At 41.1% G+C, this 19,171-nt stretch overlaps 1 protein-coding gene across 7 annotated transcripts in view; it reads left to right on the top strand.

Moving 5' to 3' along the window:
* The first annotated feature begins 2,013 nt into the window (after positions 1-2,013).
* LOC115103130 (nuclear receptor coactivator 2-like) overlaps positions 2,014-19,171 on the top strand; it is a 58,195-nt gene continuing 41,037 nt past the window's right edge. For 5 of the 7 annotated variants that reach the window (XM_029623804.2, XM_029623801.2, XM_029623803.2 and 2 more), the window contains exons 1-3: positions 2,014-2,122; positions 9,002-9,070; positions 18,609-18,719. In XM_029623804.2, the coding sequence (XP_029479664.1) occupies positions 18,628-18,719 (92 nt within the window). In that variant the 5' untranslated portion in view covers positions 2,014-2,122; positions 9,002-9,070; positions 18,609-18,627. Of the gene's footprint in view, positions 2,123-9,001; positions 9,071-9,745; positions 9,982-18,608; positions 18,720-19,171 lie in introns of those variants that run through there. The other 2 variants (XM_029623799.2, XM_029623800.2) reach the window with 2 other exon arrangements.

Here is a 19,171-nt window from a genome sequence, read left to right as displayed (position 1 = left end):
GGACATCATTTGAACTTCGGTATGTGCCTAGGGACAGCTGAACTCAAAATAAACACATATAAATTGAAACCCTGTGCAAAGAGTTCATTTCAACCAAGATCACACTGATATCCCAATTGAAACACCAAGATCAAACTATATGAATCCATAATGCAAAATGTACAGATGCCTAATAAATTATAGTTTTTCAACATAGAATTAACGCTACTGAACGTTCTAATTTCAATTTTCATTGCCTTTTGCTGATTGTGCAATTTAAACCTTCTATGGGGCCCCATGATCAACGCTAATGCATTTGCTAACGTCACTCTGAGAAATACTCACTAGGTGGCAGTGTTAATCAAAAAAAGAATAAACGAACTGGAAAATGAGAAAGAGGAGTAGAATCAGAGACGGAAGTGGAAGCAAGAGACAACCCACCAACCCACTCAATGTTTTTTTTTCTGGTTCAATGAAAGTAAATTAACTAAGTAGACCAGACCCAGCTGCTATTGCTTTGGTGCCTATGGGAGACCCTCCCCGTTAAATAGACCGGAACTGACCTTGGTAGAATGTCAGCCTTTAATGGCATAGATTTAGCATTTTACCCCACAAGCAGGGAACCACTCAACAAGCAACAACATTAGGATATTACCAATTGCCTTCCATGGGTGGCTTTTGAATGTACTACTGAATTGTGATTTTTAAACTGTAATAGGCAACCAAAGCAATGATTGGCTGCCCTTGATTCCACCCTATGAAATGTATGGAAACTAGATACCCCAAATGTCTCAAACTAGATAAATATTATATTTACAGGATAGAGAATTAAAATGTGTAAAATACTGCTAAAAAGCTTGAAACGAGTATAACATAAGGCAGAGAAATAGCTACATGAGTCCCTCTTTCAAAATGTATAAACCCTTTACCTTGCCCAAACAATCTCTATTTAAATGAAGCACGTTATTTAACAACAATTTATTTTATCAACAGCAGGTTTGGCCAATTAGTAAGTGGCTGTGGCCACTATAAAGGCAGAAATGGGGGAAAGTAAGTAGCCTGATTGGTTCTATGGATATTTTGAGGATGCAACATTGTATCTGTCCCCAAATGGTGTCTTTGAGAGCATGGGCAGCACCATTGAAGCCATCTCCATTTTGAAGTAGGACATTTTTGTCTTCTACTACTTCTATGAGTTTGTAAACAAACTGAAAGGGTACATACTACCCCCTGGATTGTGTTGTTTGAACAGGTATAAAACCAAGGTTGTCGATTTACTGCCACCTGCATTTATGGAATGTTTGCTCAGCAGTATAATTAATTGGCTCTTCCCTCCTGATGATGTGGATGGAATTGTGATCGTTCCTTAACTCATGGGAAGTCCCATCCAGTTGACCAGTTCAAAATGATGAAAGTCCTCAATGGCACTGCCCATGTGGGCACTAGACTCTATCTAACTCTATGATTTGGACCGAGATGATTTATGAGCGGTTCCAACATCTGCCTGAGACATTTTTACCATGCCATAGAGACAGAATTCATAATGTGAAGAGGCACTATCTTACTGTGTTTGTGTGGGGGCATGTTAATTGACTCCTACTTATATTCACGTGTTGTAGCTTGGGCTGCATGGCAAATACAAAGCCTAACATCAAATACAAATCTGAAGAGTAAAGGCACACTTTTTTACTCATTAATTTGGGCCTAAAATAACGGGGTGTTTGTTGGTAGCCTACATTTGAAAGACCCCAAAATGTAATGTTTCATTATTTAAATTCAACCTTAAAGGACGATATGACTAAAACACTTCTGAGTAAACACAGCAGGGTCAACCTATTCAAGTTTTAAAAAAAACAAAACATTCTTAACCATCTTTAATCGGTCGCATTGATACCATGAGTCTGTCTGCCTTTAAGCTGTTATGGCTGGCTGCAGAGTCATTATTCTGTCCTGTTCTGTGAGCAGCAAAGTCTATTGTGGTAATGAGGGCTGGTGCGCTGCGCGTGTGGGGGAGGACTGTGGGCATGATAAACAAGCACTACAGTCATCGCAGAGGAACATGGCGGCAGTGCTGTTACATTGCCGATTCACGAGTACGAAGGTCCTGACATAGCAGTTCAAATTTATGGGACTTCAAGTTACGGTAAGTTATGGAGAGTAACTTACAATATATGCATTTTGTAGTGAAGAAGTGTGATTTTGTCCAGATATATATGTTATAATCCATAATGTCAGTTTAGGTTTACAATTGGGAAGCTGCGTTGTTGCTTGTTATCTGAAGCGAGATATTTCTTTAGATGGTTCGAAGATTACTTCTACAATAGTTTTGTTTTGAAGCGTTGCTGAAGTTTAACTTTGTTTAGGCTACTAAGCAATGTAAATCACATTTGTTTTGGCTTGTGAGTCTATAGGCTACTGTGTTTTGAGTTTCAGAGAGAAGTTGAAGGAGGTTCCTATTTGCAAATTCATTTGAAGATTGAACAACGACATCGATAGCGGATATAGTGGTAAACATTGCACGTAGTTCGAGGTTTTTGCATAATGCAAAATAGCTTATTGAAACCAAAAGAACAGACGTGGTTGAAGAAACCAAACGTCACTGGCGTATGAGTTCAAGTAGGAAATCCTCAGCAAGCAAGGCACCACATTTTCGATTGGTAATCCGTCCTATCAACTATTTAACACTTAGAAACGTTTGCGATCTGAGAAGTGCAACATTATATATGAGTCACATTGACATATTCAAAGGAATTATATAATTTTGACATCAACTGTTCATCAAACTTTGCGTGACGTCATATGGCGAACGTGACGCAAGTCTTCCCACAGGAGTTATCTATAACTGTTTAAAAAAATAGAAAATAGAAAAAAAAATAGAAATGGTTCCAAAACACAAATTTTGGCAATTCGTTCCTATAACCTAAGTGTTGGTTTATCAGTGACTATCACCTAAACGGTTAAAACCAATATCTCAATCATAGTATTATTTTTTTGCTTGCCTTGTGAGAATCTCTGTGTTACTGTGTGTTAATGCATCATAATGAATCATCAGCTTTAAATTGCTAGTAAAGAATATTAGGAGAAAGGAATGGCACCAAAATCAAATACAGTTCACATTGAGCAGGGCCAGTGTGCCACCAATAAATTGGCCTGCAGAAGGTTGACCATATGGCAGGGGCACAGTGTTATCCATAGTGAGATATTACCTAATAAGTCAAACTGCTATTAGAGTAGAAATATATAAAGATTGGACGAAAGGCTGGGTCTATTGGTAGAGAATCTCTTAATATTGGACTAGCGGCCCTTTAAAGACTTTATTCTGTGCTTCTGTATTACACAGCAGTGAACTTTGAAAGGTATTGCATCACACAGCCTCTTTCCTTGTTCTGTCATTGTCCATCTTTTCATTAATAAATGCACGAATCTTACATGATAAGCAGAACTTTGTTGACAGAGATGGGCAACTTTATATTTGTTTAGTAATGGTAACATATAGTATTTTCAATCTTATTTTGCTTATCGTTTTAGAGCCTTTTACCCTGTTAATTTGCCACTATTTAGTAAGCTGTGCAGAAGACTTGGCATGTGCTTCAAACATACAGTACACAGCGAGGGATTTGGAAGGGATGCCATTTCATTGCATAGCTTGATGACTGTACTTTAACATTTAAAGTGGAACTGACAGTGTTTTAGCATTTTACATTTTAGGCTTTTAAAATACATTTATCCAGAGAAACATATGGTAGAAATTAGGGTTAAGTGCCTTGCTCAAGGGCACACTGGCAAATCTTTCACCCAGTTGGCTCATGGATTCAAACTAGCAACCTTTCGGGTTACTGGCCCAATGCTCTTGGCATGAAATCTTATTTAAATCTGTTCATATTCACCCCCAGGAAGAATATGATGCCTTTTTTAAAATGTGTTTTTTACTTTACATTTTCTGTGTAGCGATCCCTTAGCTATGGTCATTTTCCCGTTTTCATACTTCCATAGAATGTTGGGGAATGACGTAGAGGAAGACTTGTGTGAAATTCTAAAGCAATATAGAGTGGGAAAGCGGCCATGCATTAGGACAATTAATAGATCATTCAGTAAATAACACCTAATAAACGTGTCAGTCTTGTCAAGGACCGGACTACACAGACCGGTTCGCCATAGCCAATCGGAGCTACAGTAGGTCTATATGCAAATAAGCAATTTTCCACATGGGCCTGCCATCATTCACTTTGAACTTTGACTGTGTTTACAGGCAGTAGCAACAGTGACATTTTAGATAATTAGAAAATCATTTGCCAAAAGCCACAAAATACCAGAATGAAATTAGCAAAAAATCTAATGAGGGAACAGTAGATAAACTCTCTCAAACTTTCAGCTTGTAGTTGGCAGTCAAAATTGAATTGATAAACGATGGGGAATAGTATCCTGCTCGTCTGCCAATGCATGCTTGTCCCAACCCACGTTTTGACTCTTGAATGGGGACTTGCCTGCCTTCCTGCCCATTTTGATCGATGGGCAGTTTTTCTCAAGCAAGTTTCTGCAGGCTAAACATGAATTTAGGGCTTGCAAAGTTATCGTGTAACCGACTAAAATAAAATAATATATTTTTTATTATATTTAGTTTATTTGTGGAATGAACAGCTGACTGAAGACAGGCCAGACATTCTTTGCAGTTTACTTTGTGGTAACATGAACTCTTTTCAGCTGCGATGAAACTGTGTTGCTCCTTGCTTAAACAAGCTAGGTGTTTTAGGAAAGGAGTCTGGTTGACTAGGCTCTGCCACCTTCACTTCAGCAGCAGAACATGCAGTCAGGAGAGGAGAAAATGTGCCTTTTCATATTTTTTTAATGAAAACAAAATACTATTCAAACGATTATAACAGTGACTGCGATCATTTGGCTGATCAATAACCATTAATGAAAATTCCTTGATGTCACAGCCCTGCCTGAACTTAAATCCCATCTTAGATGGGGTCTGCTGAAATCACAGCAACATCAGTTATTCCTTTTGCATTGAGTTTATTTACTCATTTCAAAGTAATCAGAACTCTGATATTTGAAGCGGGGATCAGTCAATTGAGTGCTTCAACCTACGTGCTTTCCTCCACTGGCCATTGAAATTCTGCTTCTCAGTAATTGTATTGTATATCCGTTCTTATGTGGCCTAGTTATGAGAGGCTGTGTACTACTACAGTATTATTATTAATTTATCCATTAGCGTGCCCAGTTCCTGTCACAGTTGTTCAATGGATCTATTCATATGGATTCATTTCAATACCTTTTTTTATTTTTGTATACAATGCAGACCAGGTTATGATACAGCAGCATTGTTTGTTCATATGTTGTCCTCCATACTGTTTGACAGAATGGCTCTGTAGGGTGACTACAAATCTAAATGATTGGACCTAGCTCGGTACTGGAGAATTAGTCACATGACAGTTTTCTTCCAAGTGCATGTAGGCCAGTGCTGCTTACAAAGGCACTTCCCAGGAGAGAGTGTGTGTATATGGTGCTGCCACCCCCTGGCAGTCATCTCCTCAAATACCTCAATGGCGGTTCATGGGTGGACTGTCACCTTAAGAGTAAGCGGTCCATTCCTTTCTAGCATTCAACAATGCAGAAAAATAGCAATTACTGTCATGAAATGGTGGATGTAACATACTGGACTGAGGAGACTGGTTCAAATGGTGTATCTGTGTGTGTGAACCCCTCCGTGGACAGTCTGCACACACACACACAATTGTTAAAAAAAAAAAAAAGAAGAAGAAAAAAAAAAAGAGCTGATTTGATTGGTCAAAAGACACAATTAGTGAAAAAATATCAGAATTGGGCTGCCTGTGTAAACGCAGCGTTAGTGTAGACATAGTCACAACCCACCATGGTGAACTGTTTCTAGGCCACCCAGCAAACAAGAGGGAATGCAGCAGAATGAACCAGTGGCCAGGGAGCCAAGTCCAGGGTTGCATAACAAGTGCTAATTTGGTTTGCGCTGTGGCCATAATTCTGCAGCTATGTGACAGGGCCCTGGTGGTAAAGTCTCCCCTGTGCTACACCCTGTGTGAAGCACTGTGGGCTAACATGACTAGCAGCCAAGCCTGCATGCTTGGATCCAACCTCTGTTTTGTTTAGAATGTTATTTTCTTCTTCGGGAATCCAACATTGCTGTGAGAAATGTCAGCAGCATTTTCATGTAGGTGCTCGCATGTTAACTCCACCAGTGGTTAGGACATGTACTGTTCTGCAGTATTTGCCTGCATGTGTAGAGAACCCTGGAGGCAGTGGTTGCATGAATTATCCTGAAATAATATTAGGTAGTATGGGTGTGAAAAGCCTACCAATAAACTCTAAAGCCTTGTTCACACTGCAGGCCTTAATGCTCAAATCTGTTTTGGAATATTGACTGTCCAAACACCAAGTTACGAGTGACCAAACTGGATTTTGTGTGTGTGTGTTTAGACAGCAATTATTTGCTGACATGGCTACAATAGTTCTCATAGTAACGATGGGTGTGTGTGCAGTGGTGCAGGCTGATTTGGTAGTGGTTCTCGTGCTTCTGATCACTCAGAAATTATGTAGCAAGCTAAAGTGACAATGTCTGTCATGGCTGTTTCCCAGTTGCTTTGAATGTTCAAAATCATTGTGTAAGAACTTATTTTTATTTTATTTTTTAAAGCCTCAAAGGATATGATGGTCCAGCTTTCAAAACAAGTAATTTTTTTGCCACAGCACTGAGCTAGCTAGCTGTTTAGCTTTCTAGCACGTTCACTCGTTTGTTAGTAAACGATTAACAAGCTAGTTAGCTACCACATGTTCTTGTCAAAGTGTCAACAGAATAGCTAGCAAGCAACAAGATATGCCAAATAGCAGTCTAAAAACCACTTGAGATGAAGTCAAATTAGACCGTTCAGAGACAAGTCGCATGGCCAAGGTGGTTTGAAATGTGGCTTGAAATATCAGAATCCATATGCTTTTGGGCTGTTTAGACTGCAGGAAAAATAACAGATTCTATATGCTTTTGGGCTGTTTGGACTGCAGGAAAAATAACAGATTGTATATGCTTTTGGGCTGTTTGGACTGCAGGAAAAATATCAGATTCTATATGCTTTTGGGCTGTTTAGACTGCAGGAAAAATATCCGATTCTAGTCGGACATGCAAAAAAAAAGGATTTAAATTATTTCAAACTAACCATTGTGAACAAGGCCTAATTGTGCCATGTTATGAAAATAAGTTTGTGGTTATGGTGGTTTTAAGTTAGGATCCATGTAAAATCATCAGGTATTCGACCATTTAACATCCTAACTGTCATCACTGCTGACATCGGCAGGCAAGAAGTATTTGTTGCAATACCATAATGACTAAAGGCTACTAAGGCTAGATGCTTACCATCTGGTTGCTTGGTAACACAAATTAATCATAGCCTGGAAGTTGTGTGTGTGTGTGTGTGTGTGTGTGTGTGTAAAATGGTTTAAGGATGACTACCATCACTTGTGCTTCTGTGGTTTACTATGTTGGTGTACAGATGTGAAACTAGACACCTAGAAAACACTATGGAGAAAACAATATTTACTTTCTACAGATCTTAGATCAGCTGTACTTTGTACCGTGTAATGGCTAAGGCTTGGATTGGTTGAAACAAATCTGATTTTAGATCTGTGCAGGCAGGGGGCTAAGTCTACCATGAGCCAGTTGGACAAATTTAAAATTCATGACAGCATTCCGTGTCGATTGAGTAATGACTTGTAAGCACTCGGCCAAAGATCTGAGATCCGCTCGTGTATCTACTGTAGCTTCAAGCCATCAACCAGGAGAGAAATTCCATCTGAGTGAGGTGCCATTTTATCCTGATGTGTTGTGTTCAGATCACATGACTGGATCAAATGAATTGATCTGGCTGAACCAGCATTGCTCTTCGAGATGCCCTGTCATTGTCTCATTCCGGGGGGAATGAGCCAATGCAAAGCTGTCATTGAAGAATCTCAAATATGTAAATATTTTGATTTGTTTAACAATTATTTTTGGTTTCTACATGATTCCATGTGTTATTTCATGGTTTTGATGCCTTCACTATTCTACAATGTAGGAAATTAGTAAAAAAATAAAGAAAAACCCCGGAATGAATAGGTGTCCAAACTTTTGACTGGTACTGTACATCCTAAGCATAGCTCATTGTTCTGAATTGTTCCTTTTAACTGATTGACTATCAACAGAAAGCTGATGTCTTCTGGCCATGCTCCCCCACCCATCCCCTCTCTCTCTCCTGGGCCCTGTGGTTGGTGGAGATCATGTTACAGCAGGAGGAAAGCACTGCTGCTCTCAACACACAGCATTACATGATAGTCCTGACTGACTTGGGGAGATTTAACCTGTCCCTGTTCAGTGCGGACTGTGTCTGCCACTGCTTTGTGTGCGCACACAGCACCTATTCTCATTTGAAGACTATTTGACTTTTGTCCTGCATATTTTTGAAATTCACTTAACAGGAGATGTAGGCCTACATCAATATGCAGTGAAAAAAAAAAAACTGAAATATAACCAGTGTGTCCTAGGTCCTGCTCCTCCCTCTGAATGGGATGGTGTGTTATGATCAGCTGTCGGCCCCACTCCCCACACCTCCCTTTGGTCTCTCTGTGACCAGGTGCAACTTTAAGTTCTCTGTGGTTTAAGGCTGCAGCCTGCTGAGCATCTGTCATACAGCGTCTGTCATACAGTACAAATCAGACAAACACCACCGGGGAAGCTCTAGCAGATGTTTACAGTTGACCAGTCACCAACAAATGTGCTTCCCCTTTCTACTCTTTCTGACTTGTTGCTCTCAATTTCATGTCATCCTGCTCACACATTGAAGTGAGGTAATCATGGTATAGCTACCGGTCCTCGCAGATTCAACTAATGCAAATTAGCCATGTGTCTGTGGCACTTGGCTGATTGCATTGAAAAATGAACGATAGCTCTCAAGTCAATTGAATGTACAGTAACTGTGTGTTTAGGTTTGGATCAAACTGTAGTATGCCTCTTGTTGTTCAGGCCTTCAAAGAGAGGAGTGGGTGATGCCTGCAGAAGTTCATTAAGAAGGATGCGTTTCATAAAGCCAAGGTGAGTCAGCTGAATCAACCGTTCTCATTCCCTCCCTGATATTGTGCCATTTCTGCTTTGGAACTGTCCTGTTTACTATAAGAAGCGTAAGCTTTGTCTGAGCCACAAGGCAGGAGCCTGTCTCGTGTTTCCGAGGGCGTGAGGCACTTTGATGTACAAGTACAACCCCTGTACAGGACGCTAGCCAACGGTGTATAATATAGTGTATATTATATTTGTATCTAACCAATCTACATTTACTGACATACACAACTCTATGACAACAACAATAAGCCGTTTTGTTGGTTCTATAGAACTGCTATAAACCAAATATTGATATTATGTAATGCTCTGCAAAGTGAAAGTAAAGAGAAGCGACAGGCCTCTGCAGGTTGACTGGCTAGTGAAACGAAAGCCAGCTGCCTGCTGTGTTTAAAACACACACACACTTCTTTTGTCTTTTGCCAGCCCATTGTTGCCTCTGCTTTGTCTCATGTGACAAGAGCAGGCCATTATCTTGGTGAAAAGGGAAACCACTTTTCGGGGCCGGGCATCATCAAACTATTGGAATTTTCGAGTGCTCTCTGCTCTCTCTAGCTGCTGGATTTCCGGAGGCGGGGCCAGGGAAGAGTGGGGGAGGGGATTGGAGATCATCGGCTGTGGCTCTGAGGGGATTGTGCTGTAGTTTGTCAGCTGTCATTAGGAGCAGATGACACAGGAGGTAATCTGCTGTTTGTGCATGTCCTTGCTCCAGCATGTGCCTCTGTCTACATCGCTGCGTAGCGTGTACAGCGCTGTGACTGCCTGTCTGCCTGGGCTCAACGTTAACCAGCCTATGTGGGAGGGCTTCTCCTGTTTTTGCTGTGAAACTGAGTCGACAGTAGCCATGGGTCAGACACTGTTGATTTATGGACCCATGTTTGGTCAAAGGGGTAAGTAATCAAGGAATGGAATAAATAGCTATTGTTTCCCAATGGAGGAGATTACATTGTGTTTGTTTAGAATTGTTTGTTTCTTGGTATAGAATTGTTGCTGTTTTTAGGCGAGTGTTTTGTGTGCGGGATTTTTATCTATGTTGCGTCTTTGAAATACACAAGGAACTTCCTACGGTATCCTGAGAGGAATTTAGATGTCCACAGAACATTCCATTAGCTCTTTGTTGTGTGCTGTCAGCAGTCCTACTGATGCCACCGGAGATGAACAGGACAAGCCCCTCTGTAAACAACCCCATAAGGGCCACCAGTCTGGTGAGGAGGCTGGGATACTAAATTAACTTTGTATATAGAGCTGTGAATGTGTGGCCAAATAAATGTGTACAGTTAACTGACAGTAAGGAATTTAGGCTTCTGGATCCTGTCATCAGACACGAGGGCTCAGATGTGCATTTCATTGGGCTTTGGTCAAAAGTAGTGTACTACATACTATTTTTTTTTTTTGACCAAGTCGTATAGTAGGCCCCTAGCTGTCGGTCATGGGGCATCTCTTCAGTAGAGGGCCGAGGAAGGTGAACCTGGCTCTTTAACACACCCCTCACACTGCCCTCACCCTGCCTGCTTCTTGCCTGGCATAGCAAAGCATAGGTGTCAGCAACAGGTGGGCTGCAGGCCTAAACTAGTTCGCCACAGGGTGTGTTCAATGGTATTGATCTGGTTCCATGATCAATGCATTATAACATTTGGCTCCTTATGTAGTGCGCTACCTTTGACCAGAGCCCAATAGGCCTATATAAGGAATATGGTGCCATTTCTGACACAGACATTGTCAAGCCCACACAGGCTGTAATGTAAGGTCAGCCTGTTATTTCCATGTTGCCTTCCATCGGCCCATTGAGCATAATCTAAAATCTAAACCAATTTTGTGTGCTCAGTCAGTGTACAGAAATATTTCTTAGAGGATCATTTGGACTAAATCTAAGTAAATTACATTGACTGTTCGCTTCATTCAAATAGCAATTTGGGATGTATTAATGCGACAGAAGTGGGTCATTGACAATGAGCACACTTGGACTACACTTCACTTCACAGCGCGCACACACAGTCAGTCGTTTGGTGCACATTCCAGCACACAAGTGTCACAAGCCATCAGTAAATTAGGAAAACACAATAAAAGACTATTAGAAATGCCTATCCTGCTTTACCAATGGTAGCAGCCAGGGCTGAGCAGATAACATCTGGATTGTCCTATGCTTTCTGTCTATTAGGAGTGACTAATTTCTTCTAGATACATCTAGTCTTCTGGATATTCTATGATATCACAATTAATTCACAAGAGAAGTGTTTGCTAATTCCGCTATGGGTTGTGAGTCATGGGTTGTGTCCCAAATGGCACCCTATTCCCCATTTAATTCCCTATATAGTGCGTATGATCCCTGGTCAAAAGTAGTACACTACAACAGGAATAGGGTATTGTTTGGGACGTACCATAGCTGTCCACTGAAGACTGAGCAGGGACGCCAGCCTCTTGGACCAGGGTTGATAGCCATTAAAGTGCCTTTTTTTAGGTCTGACTTTTGTCTTTGCTGGCATTGCTAAGTGTGTACCCTTGCTATAGGGGAGAGGGGCTAGGGGAAATAGGCAGGGGAGTGTATCTCAAATGACACCCTTTCACCTAAACATGTGCTCTACTTTTGACAAGGGACCATACAGCTCTGGTCAAAAGTAGTGCACTGAATAGGGTGCCATTTGGGATATCCACAGGTAGTGGGAGTGGGCCAGGGGACGTCGGCAGGCCAGGGCTGAGCCCTGATTCAATTTGACCTGAGGGATCAGCCTGATAATGGCTGGCTCCAGCGCTCATCCGACGTCTCGTTGAATTGATTATTTTAGTCTGCTACCTCCCTGGTCGCACCAGTATCAGATCGATGTACAGGGGTATAAGGTATTTGTTTATTTATTTATATTTCACCTTTATTTAACCAGGTAGGCTAGTTGAGAACAAGTTCTCATTCACAACTGCGACCTGGCTAAGATAAAGCAAAGCAGTGCGACACAGACAACAACACAGAGTTACACATGGAATACACAAACGTATAGTCAATAACACAATAGAAAAAAAATATTTACATAAAGGCAGGGTAAAGTGGCTAGGCATCAGGATGGATAATAAGAGTAAGAATAAAGAACAGAGCAGGGGCGAGTTGACTTTGTTGTTCCTTTTTGTAATTTACAGTTTTAGGAATTGACTTGCGTGACAATGGAAAAACCACAGTATTTAATTTGGTTTTGTTTATTAGGATCTTTTAGCCCACCAAGGGCTAGTTTTCAAAAGTAATTGAAAAAGTAAGAACATTTTCATTGTTTTAGCCTACCCAATGTGGTGGTGTTGGGCTGTGTGTGTTAGTCTATTTTGGTCCATATGTCTTTTGTCTCCCAGACAGCGAAGAGGTTACAGGATAAACAGCTGCAAACGTACGTAGCTACAGAAAAATGAAGGCTCCTAATCTACATGTACACTAAAGATTTAATACCTAGTGTATATGTCTGATGGGAGGGCTTCAGCCCTGTTACCGTGAGGTTTTATACAGGCTTAGACCTCTGTCTCTGTACCGGCTTAGACATCCTCCAACAGTCGAACTGACTAAGAGGGTCCACGTCATGTCAGTCTGCATGCGTGGTATCTCTACATCCTCAATAAGGCTATTCTGAACTTTGTTACGCAGGAAAGCAATCAGGCCTATGTGATCAGAAATATTTTGATTTTATATTATTCCTATATTTGGCAGTGCTGGCCAGCCTTGATACTCTTGTCAAAGCACTTGACTCTCCAGGGAGGATGATGGTGATGAAGAGAGCATTTACATCTGATTATGACATCATGGCGTTGATCTGATGTGGCCCCATTCTCAGCTCCCAGGAGGGTGGTGACCTCACAAAAAGCATGCTGGGACAGATTGTTCCATCACCGCTCGAGGCAGGCACACTCTTGATGAATTAACAGTGATGAAGCCTACCACAAAATGCTAACACCCCAGCATCTTCTCCTTCCAATTCAATGCTAATGAAATTAGAGCCAAGTGCCTCAAAGTAAAACCATTTAAAAACAATTTCAGCAGAGAGAAGAAAACAGTTCAGAGATCAACTGAGCCATTTAAAGAATGAACCGTTGGATTGATCACTGCTTCCTAGCGGGATTATCCTCCTGATCAAAACACAAACCACTGTTCTGCTTTTGGGAGAATCAATTGTCATGTAGTGTGTTATTTTCAACCATAAAATAATTCCAATTGTTTTAATCGTGTTGTGCACCTTTGTAGGCCGTGCAGCATGCCTAAAACATTGATACTATTAAAAGAAAAAATTAAGGACATTTTTATACTTAGGAGGAGCGAGAGTCTTACGCCTACTTTCCCTCACGTGTTATGGACCTGTGGAAATTGGAAGACTAATGTGCCACACCGGTTGCGTTATGTGCGTGAGCGTTGCAAAATAAATGTACACGTGTTATTCAATCATTGCATCCACACTGCTCGAGTGTGTCAACGAGCATCTGCATAGCTAGGCGCTTCTGTTTGTCCCGCCTCTTCCTTCTCCTGATTTAGTTTTTTAGGAGCGTATACCCACGTGGGTTATTGAAAGATGAACTGAGGTCCAGTTGCACCTTAAAGATGGTTGCCAACTGCAATATAAATTCCAAAGAAGAAGCCTGAAGAAGAGATTACAAGACACAAACTCAGTTTATCTGTGGATTAATAGTCGGAATAGAGAACATTGTGCATTTTAGGTAAAAATAACAACCCAATGTTTATATTCCTGGACAAATTAGCTAGCAACAGCAAGCTAGCTAGCTAAATTGCTATATATGTTTTAATGCTTTCGACCTGTCCCCAAATTAATATAGTTCAGAGTTTGTTTTGATATTTCAACCTGCTTGTCCTGATCGTGTCTGTGAGTGGATCGAATCGATATGCATGAGATCCGCATGCCCGGTGTAGTCGGCATGTAAGGCATCATAAAGATCCATTTCCTCCATTGCATTTCGAGGAGGAGTAAGGAGATGTCACTAAATCTCTGCAAATGTGTCTACATTTGCCATTAAAAGCTGCATCGTCTACAACCCATGATCAGATTCTGGCCTATGGTTACTCCTACGTTATCAGACCATTTTTAAAGGGCTTTTGCCCTTTTTCTTATGTGAAAAGTATTATAAGTTGGAAGACCTTGCTCCAAATCACTATAGTCAAAGGCCATAGTGTGCTATTTTACTCAATGGTGGAAATGGCTGAATGGCCAACATTCTGAAATGATTTGTAACTTCTGAATGCATTGAGCTGCTACCTTGTAATGGAATGAGGATGTAGGCTCTGTCCATGCATTTAGAGCAAGCAGCCAGTCAAATAGCAGGCTGTTTTACAATGGTCTGCGTCCCAAACGGCACTCTATTCCCTGTGTGGAGCACTACTTTTGACCAGGACCTATAGGGCTCTGTTTACTGAGAGTCATGTGCGACCATGCCTCTGTTGTATTGTACTACCATTACCTTTAGGAGGGCATCTCTTGTTGTCTCTTCATCAGGATCAGAGGCTGTTTCACAGGGTAGGTTATATAGCGTTCTATTACATAATATTATATTCTCCCAAACACCTGCTCTGACTTTAAACTCAAAGCTACTTTTCTCAGCACCACGGAAAGTGCTACAGTCTAAATGGGACAGTGGCTGATGTCTTCAATATTCTCACTGTTATCTAATGCCTACAGTACAGCTTTACATTTATAACCAATCAGTTGAAGCTTTACAGTGAGAATGTCTTGTAATTAATTACCCATCAATGTGAGCAAGGAAACATGTTTCCCTGCATGGTTTAACATGGACATGTTGATTGCCATAATCACTGCGTCTCAAGATGATTGTATGATCTGTTTCGTTTCATGAGAGCTTTGACAAGCTCTCTCTCTCTCTCTCATATATTTAACTGATCAAGTGATTAGCCCTAATGATTCCTTCCTGTATAAATTTGCTAAGCATGCATACATGAAAGAAGTAGATTGAGACTCCTCCTACTCCCCCCCTCTCTCTCATCCTTCTGATCGAATGGGGCCATTGTACTCTCAGTAAGGATCTGTGGGCTGATTATTCATTTAGATGAGCAAGGAGATTTGCTCCAGCCGGCCCTCTACTCCTCTCATCTGCTCAGTGGCAGGTCCCGGCTGTGTGTTATGTAATGGTCAGGTGATGCGCTGTCCTGTTAGTAATTTAGTCTGCTGCTCCACCAGCAGATCAGCTCAACGCTAGGCTAGCTGACACCACCACTGCCCTAAAGACCAGCTAGGTGGCCACACTGTCGCATATGTAATGAAACCTCACTGTACATAATATGCTTTTGCTGTTTTCATTTGGGATATATTTATTCAGGAATTGGGGTATTTATTATGATTAATTTATTTAAATTGTCCCCCGGGTAGATACAGATCACCGTAGAAGTGTATTTTCACATTTAGTCAAAAATCTGTGATGCGTTTTGCTTATAACCATCATTCTGGCTAAAGCAGTTCCATTTTGAATGAGGCCACGGGAATCTGTCTATTCAGATCAGTTGTTGTGATTATCCTCTGTTTTTAAGAGTTATTTGCGTGACTGTTCTTGTCTCTGTGTACCACTGTTGTTTCATGTATTTGTGTGGACTCCAAGAAGAATAGCTACTGCTTCAGCAAAAGCAAATGGAGATCTGAACAAACCAATAGTTCACAGCCCCTTATTGTTACTTTTCAAGTATTAGCCAATGCAGGACCTGAATGTCAGCCTAGTTGCCATCCACACATACTGGGTACAAGGAAAGAGTTCTGTTTCGATTACTAAGGTGCTTTGTCCCAAATTGCACCCTATTCCCTTTAAAGTGCACTGCTTTTGACCAGAGCCCTGGTCAAAGTACTCTACTATAAAGGAAATTGGGTGCAATGTGGGATGCAGGTAGGGTGAAGTCTCCAATATTGTTCGGTCTGGCCTGGTTATACACCCTTTAAGAGGTGCTCTTATGCTGCTTTTTGACTGTAACACCAGTGTTGCACCAGTGTATATACTATACTAGGGAAATTGTTTCCATAGCTAGAGCTGACAGTGAGGACTTGTGAAGAGCAGAATCAACAACCTCGGCATAATCAAAACAGTTGCTTTGTGAGAAGGTGTTAAAATTCAGTCAGCCATTAGTAATGTAAATGCAGGCTGAACAAGAACCAGTGGCCTGGCTTTGGCCTCAAGTGAAAGCAGATGCACCAGAGCCATGGCCCAGTGAGATACGGGTGCCGGCCTGGGTAGATGGAAGCTGAGCATTTTGGGTAAAACACTGGTGGAAATGCGGCATTACTTTCTGTAATGGACAAACAGAGCATTGAGCGGGGAAGGGTCTTGGACAAACAGACTAGTGGGGGGAGGGGTACCTCGGCTGCAAATGCAGCAGAAACACACGGTGGCCATACACTCGGGTCTTCCACCTTCTGCTTGGATTTGATGAGAGACGTGTTAAACCGAAGCCCATGCTATAACACAGCCACACAAATTGTCTTATGTTGAGGTAAACATTGACACCTCTTACAATTAGCCTTCCCACACAACGTAGCTTATTGTGGGATGCCGTGTACTAGATCTGTGGCTGACAGTCATGATTAACACCCATCTCAGTCTCTCATAGGTTCACTAGCTGCTGTCAACACATTTTGTGAGTACAATGATGATCCACAACATCTCTCCAATTCAATTTTAACGGCATGATCAAATTTTATTAGTCACATGCTCTGAATACAACAGGTGTAGACCTTACAGTGAAATGCTTACTTACGAGCCCCTAACCAACAGTGCAGTTTCAAAAAATGCGGCTAAGAGATAAAAATAGCAAGTAATTAATGATGTAGCTAGTCTCTGGGTTGCTCATTGTCCTAAAAGACATCTTTGTTTCAAATGTATTGTACAGACATCCAGTAACTTGCAGGTGCTAGGGTAGAAAAAATGAATGGATAAAATATTGGTAGTAGAGGTTGACCGATTTTTATGATTTTTCAACGCCGATACCGATTTATTGGAGGACCCAAAAGCCGATACCGATTAATCGGACGATTTTATTGATTTATTTGTAATAATTCAGTATTGTTGTAATTGTCATTAACACTTATTTTAACTTTAGTATAATGCATCAATAAAATCAATTTAGCCTCAAATAAATAATGAACCATGTTCAATTTGGTTTAATTAGTGCAAAAACAAAGTGTTGGAGAAGAAAGTAATATGTGCCAATATGTGCCATGTATGTGCCATGTAAAAAAGTTAAGTTCCTTGCTCAGAACATGAGAACATATGAAAGTTGGTGGTTCCTTTTAACAATATTCCAAGGTAAGAGGTTTTAGGTTGTGGTTAATATAGTATTTATAGGACTATTTCTCTCTCTACCATTTGTATTTCAAATGGCCCCTACCTGGGCTCGAACCAGGAACACATAGACAAGAGCCACACTCAAAGCATTGTTACCCATCGCTCCACAAAAGCCGCGGCTCTTGCAGCGCAAGGGGAATAACTACTCCAAATCTAAAAGCGAGTGACGTTTGAAATGGTATTAGCGCACACCCAGCTAACTAGCTAGCCATTTCACATTGGTTACACCAGCCATTAGGCTGATAGGCTTGAAGTCATAAACAGCGCTGTGCTTGTGAAGAGCTGCTGGCAAAACGCACGAAAGTGCTGTTTGAATGAATGATTACGAGCCTGCTGCTGCTCAGTCAGACTGCTCTATCAAATCAGACTTAATTATAACATAATAACACACAGAAATACGAGCCTTTGGTCATTAATATGGTCGAATCCAGAAACGATCATTTCGAAAACAAAACGTTTACTATTTCAGTGAAATACGGAACCGTTCGGTATTTTATCTAACGGGTGGCATACCTAAGTCTAAATATTCTTGTTCCATTGCACAACCTTCAATGTTATGTCATAATTACGTAAAATTCTGGCAAATTAGTGCGCAATGAGCCAGGCATCCCAAACTGTTGCATATACCCTGACTCTGCGTGCAATGAACGCAAGAGAAATGACACAATTTCACCTGGTTAATATTGCCTGCTAAACTAGATTAGTAGTTATAACTAATGAGTATGATTGATTGTTTTTTTATAAGATAAGTTTAATGCTAGCTAGCAATTTACCTTGGCTTCTACTGCATTCGCGTAACAGGCAGGCTCCTTGTGGAGTGCAATGGTTAGAGCGTTGGACTAGTTAACTGTACGGTTGCAAGATTGGATCCACTGAGCTGACAAGGTGAAAATCTGTCGTTCTGCCCCTGAACAAGGCCGTTAACCCACTGTTCCTAGGCCGTCATAGAAAATAACAATGTGTTCTTAACTGACTTGCCTAGTTAAATAAAGGTATAAAAATCGGCGCCCAAAAATACAGATTTCCGATTTATGAAAACTTGAAATCGGACCTAATTAATCGGCCATTCCGATTAATCGGTCGACCTCTAATTGGTAGATACAAGTGTACTGATGAATGCTCCAGCGGTTTATTGCAACGTTTCAACTGAAGGTCTTCGTCAGGCTTGAGCCTTAATGGTGTCTTCTGCTCTCTCTTTCTGTAGTTGGTGATATTTGCTGAAGATGAGTAGTGCGGGGGACAACACCCCCGACCCTGCTGCCAGGGGAGAGTCTCTGAAGCGGAAAGAATGTGGCCCGGATCTCCTGGGGCCCAGGTAAGATCAGCTGTCAAACACACACAACCATAGTATGCGTCTCAAATGGCATCCTATTCCCCCTATATAGTGCACTATTTTTAATTAGGGCTCTTACAGATCCCTCTCCAATATGTGCACGCACACCTACGCCTCAACACAAACTTAGTTACGGATCCATTTCCGTTGTAAAGCTCTAGAAGGTCATTCAGCAGTCAGGTTATACACCGGTCATACGGAGAGCATGTCGCCATTCAAAATGGCACCCTATTCCCTATTTAGTGCACTAGTTTTGATCAGAACGTGATCAAAATAATTGCACTTGGTAGAGAATAGGGTCCCATTGTGCAATGACAGAATACAGAATGACATGTTTTTTCCTTTCTTGCCATCTATTAATCTTAAGTACATGTATAGGCTATCTAAATTGTTTGCTTAAGTTTTGATAAAAAGACACCACACATATTGCTGTG

Source organism: Oncorhynchus nerka, linkage group LG20, assembly GCF_034236695.1.
Source record: "Oncorhynchus nerka isolate Pitt River linkage group LG20, Oner_Uvic_2.0, whole genome shotgun sequence".
NCBI lineage: Eukaryota > Metazoa > Chordata > Actinopteri > Salmoniformes > Salmonidae > Oncorhynchus > Oncorhynchus nerka.
The sequence above is the reverse complement of the archived record's forward strand: the minus strand, read 5'-3'. Positions and strand labels throughout refer to the sequence as shown.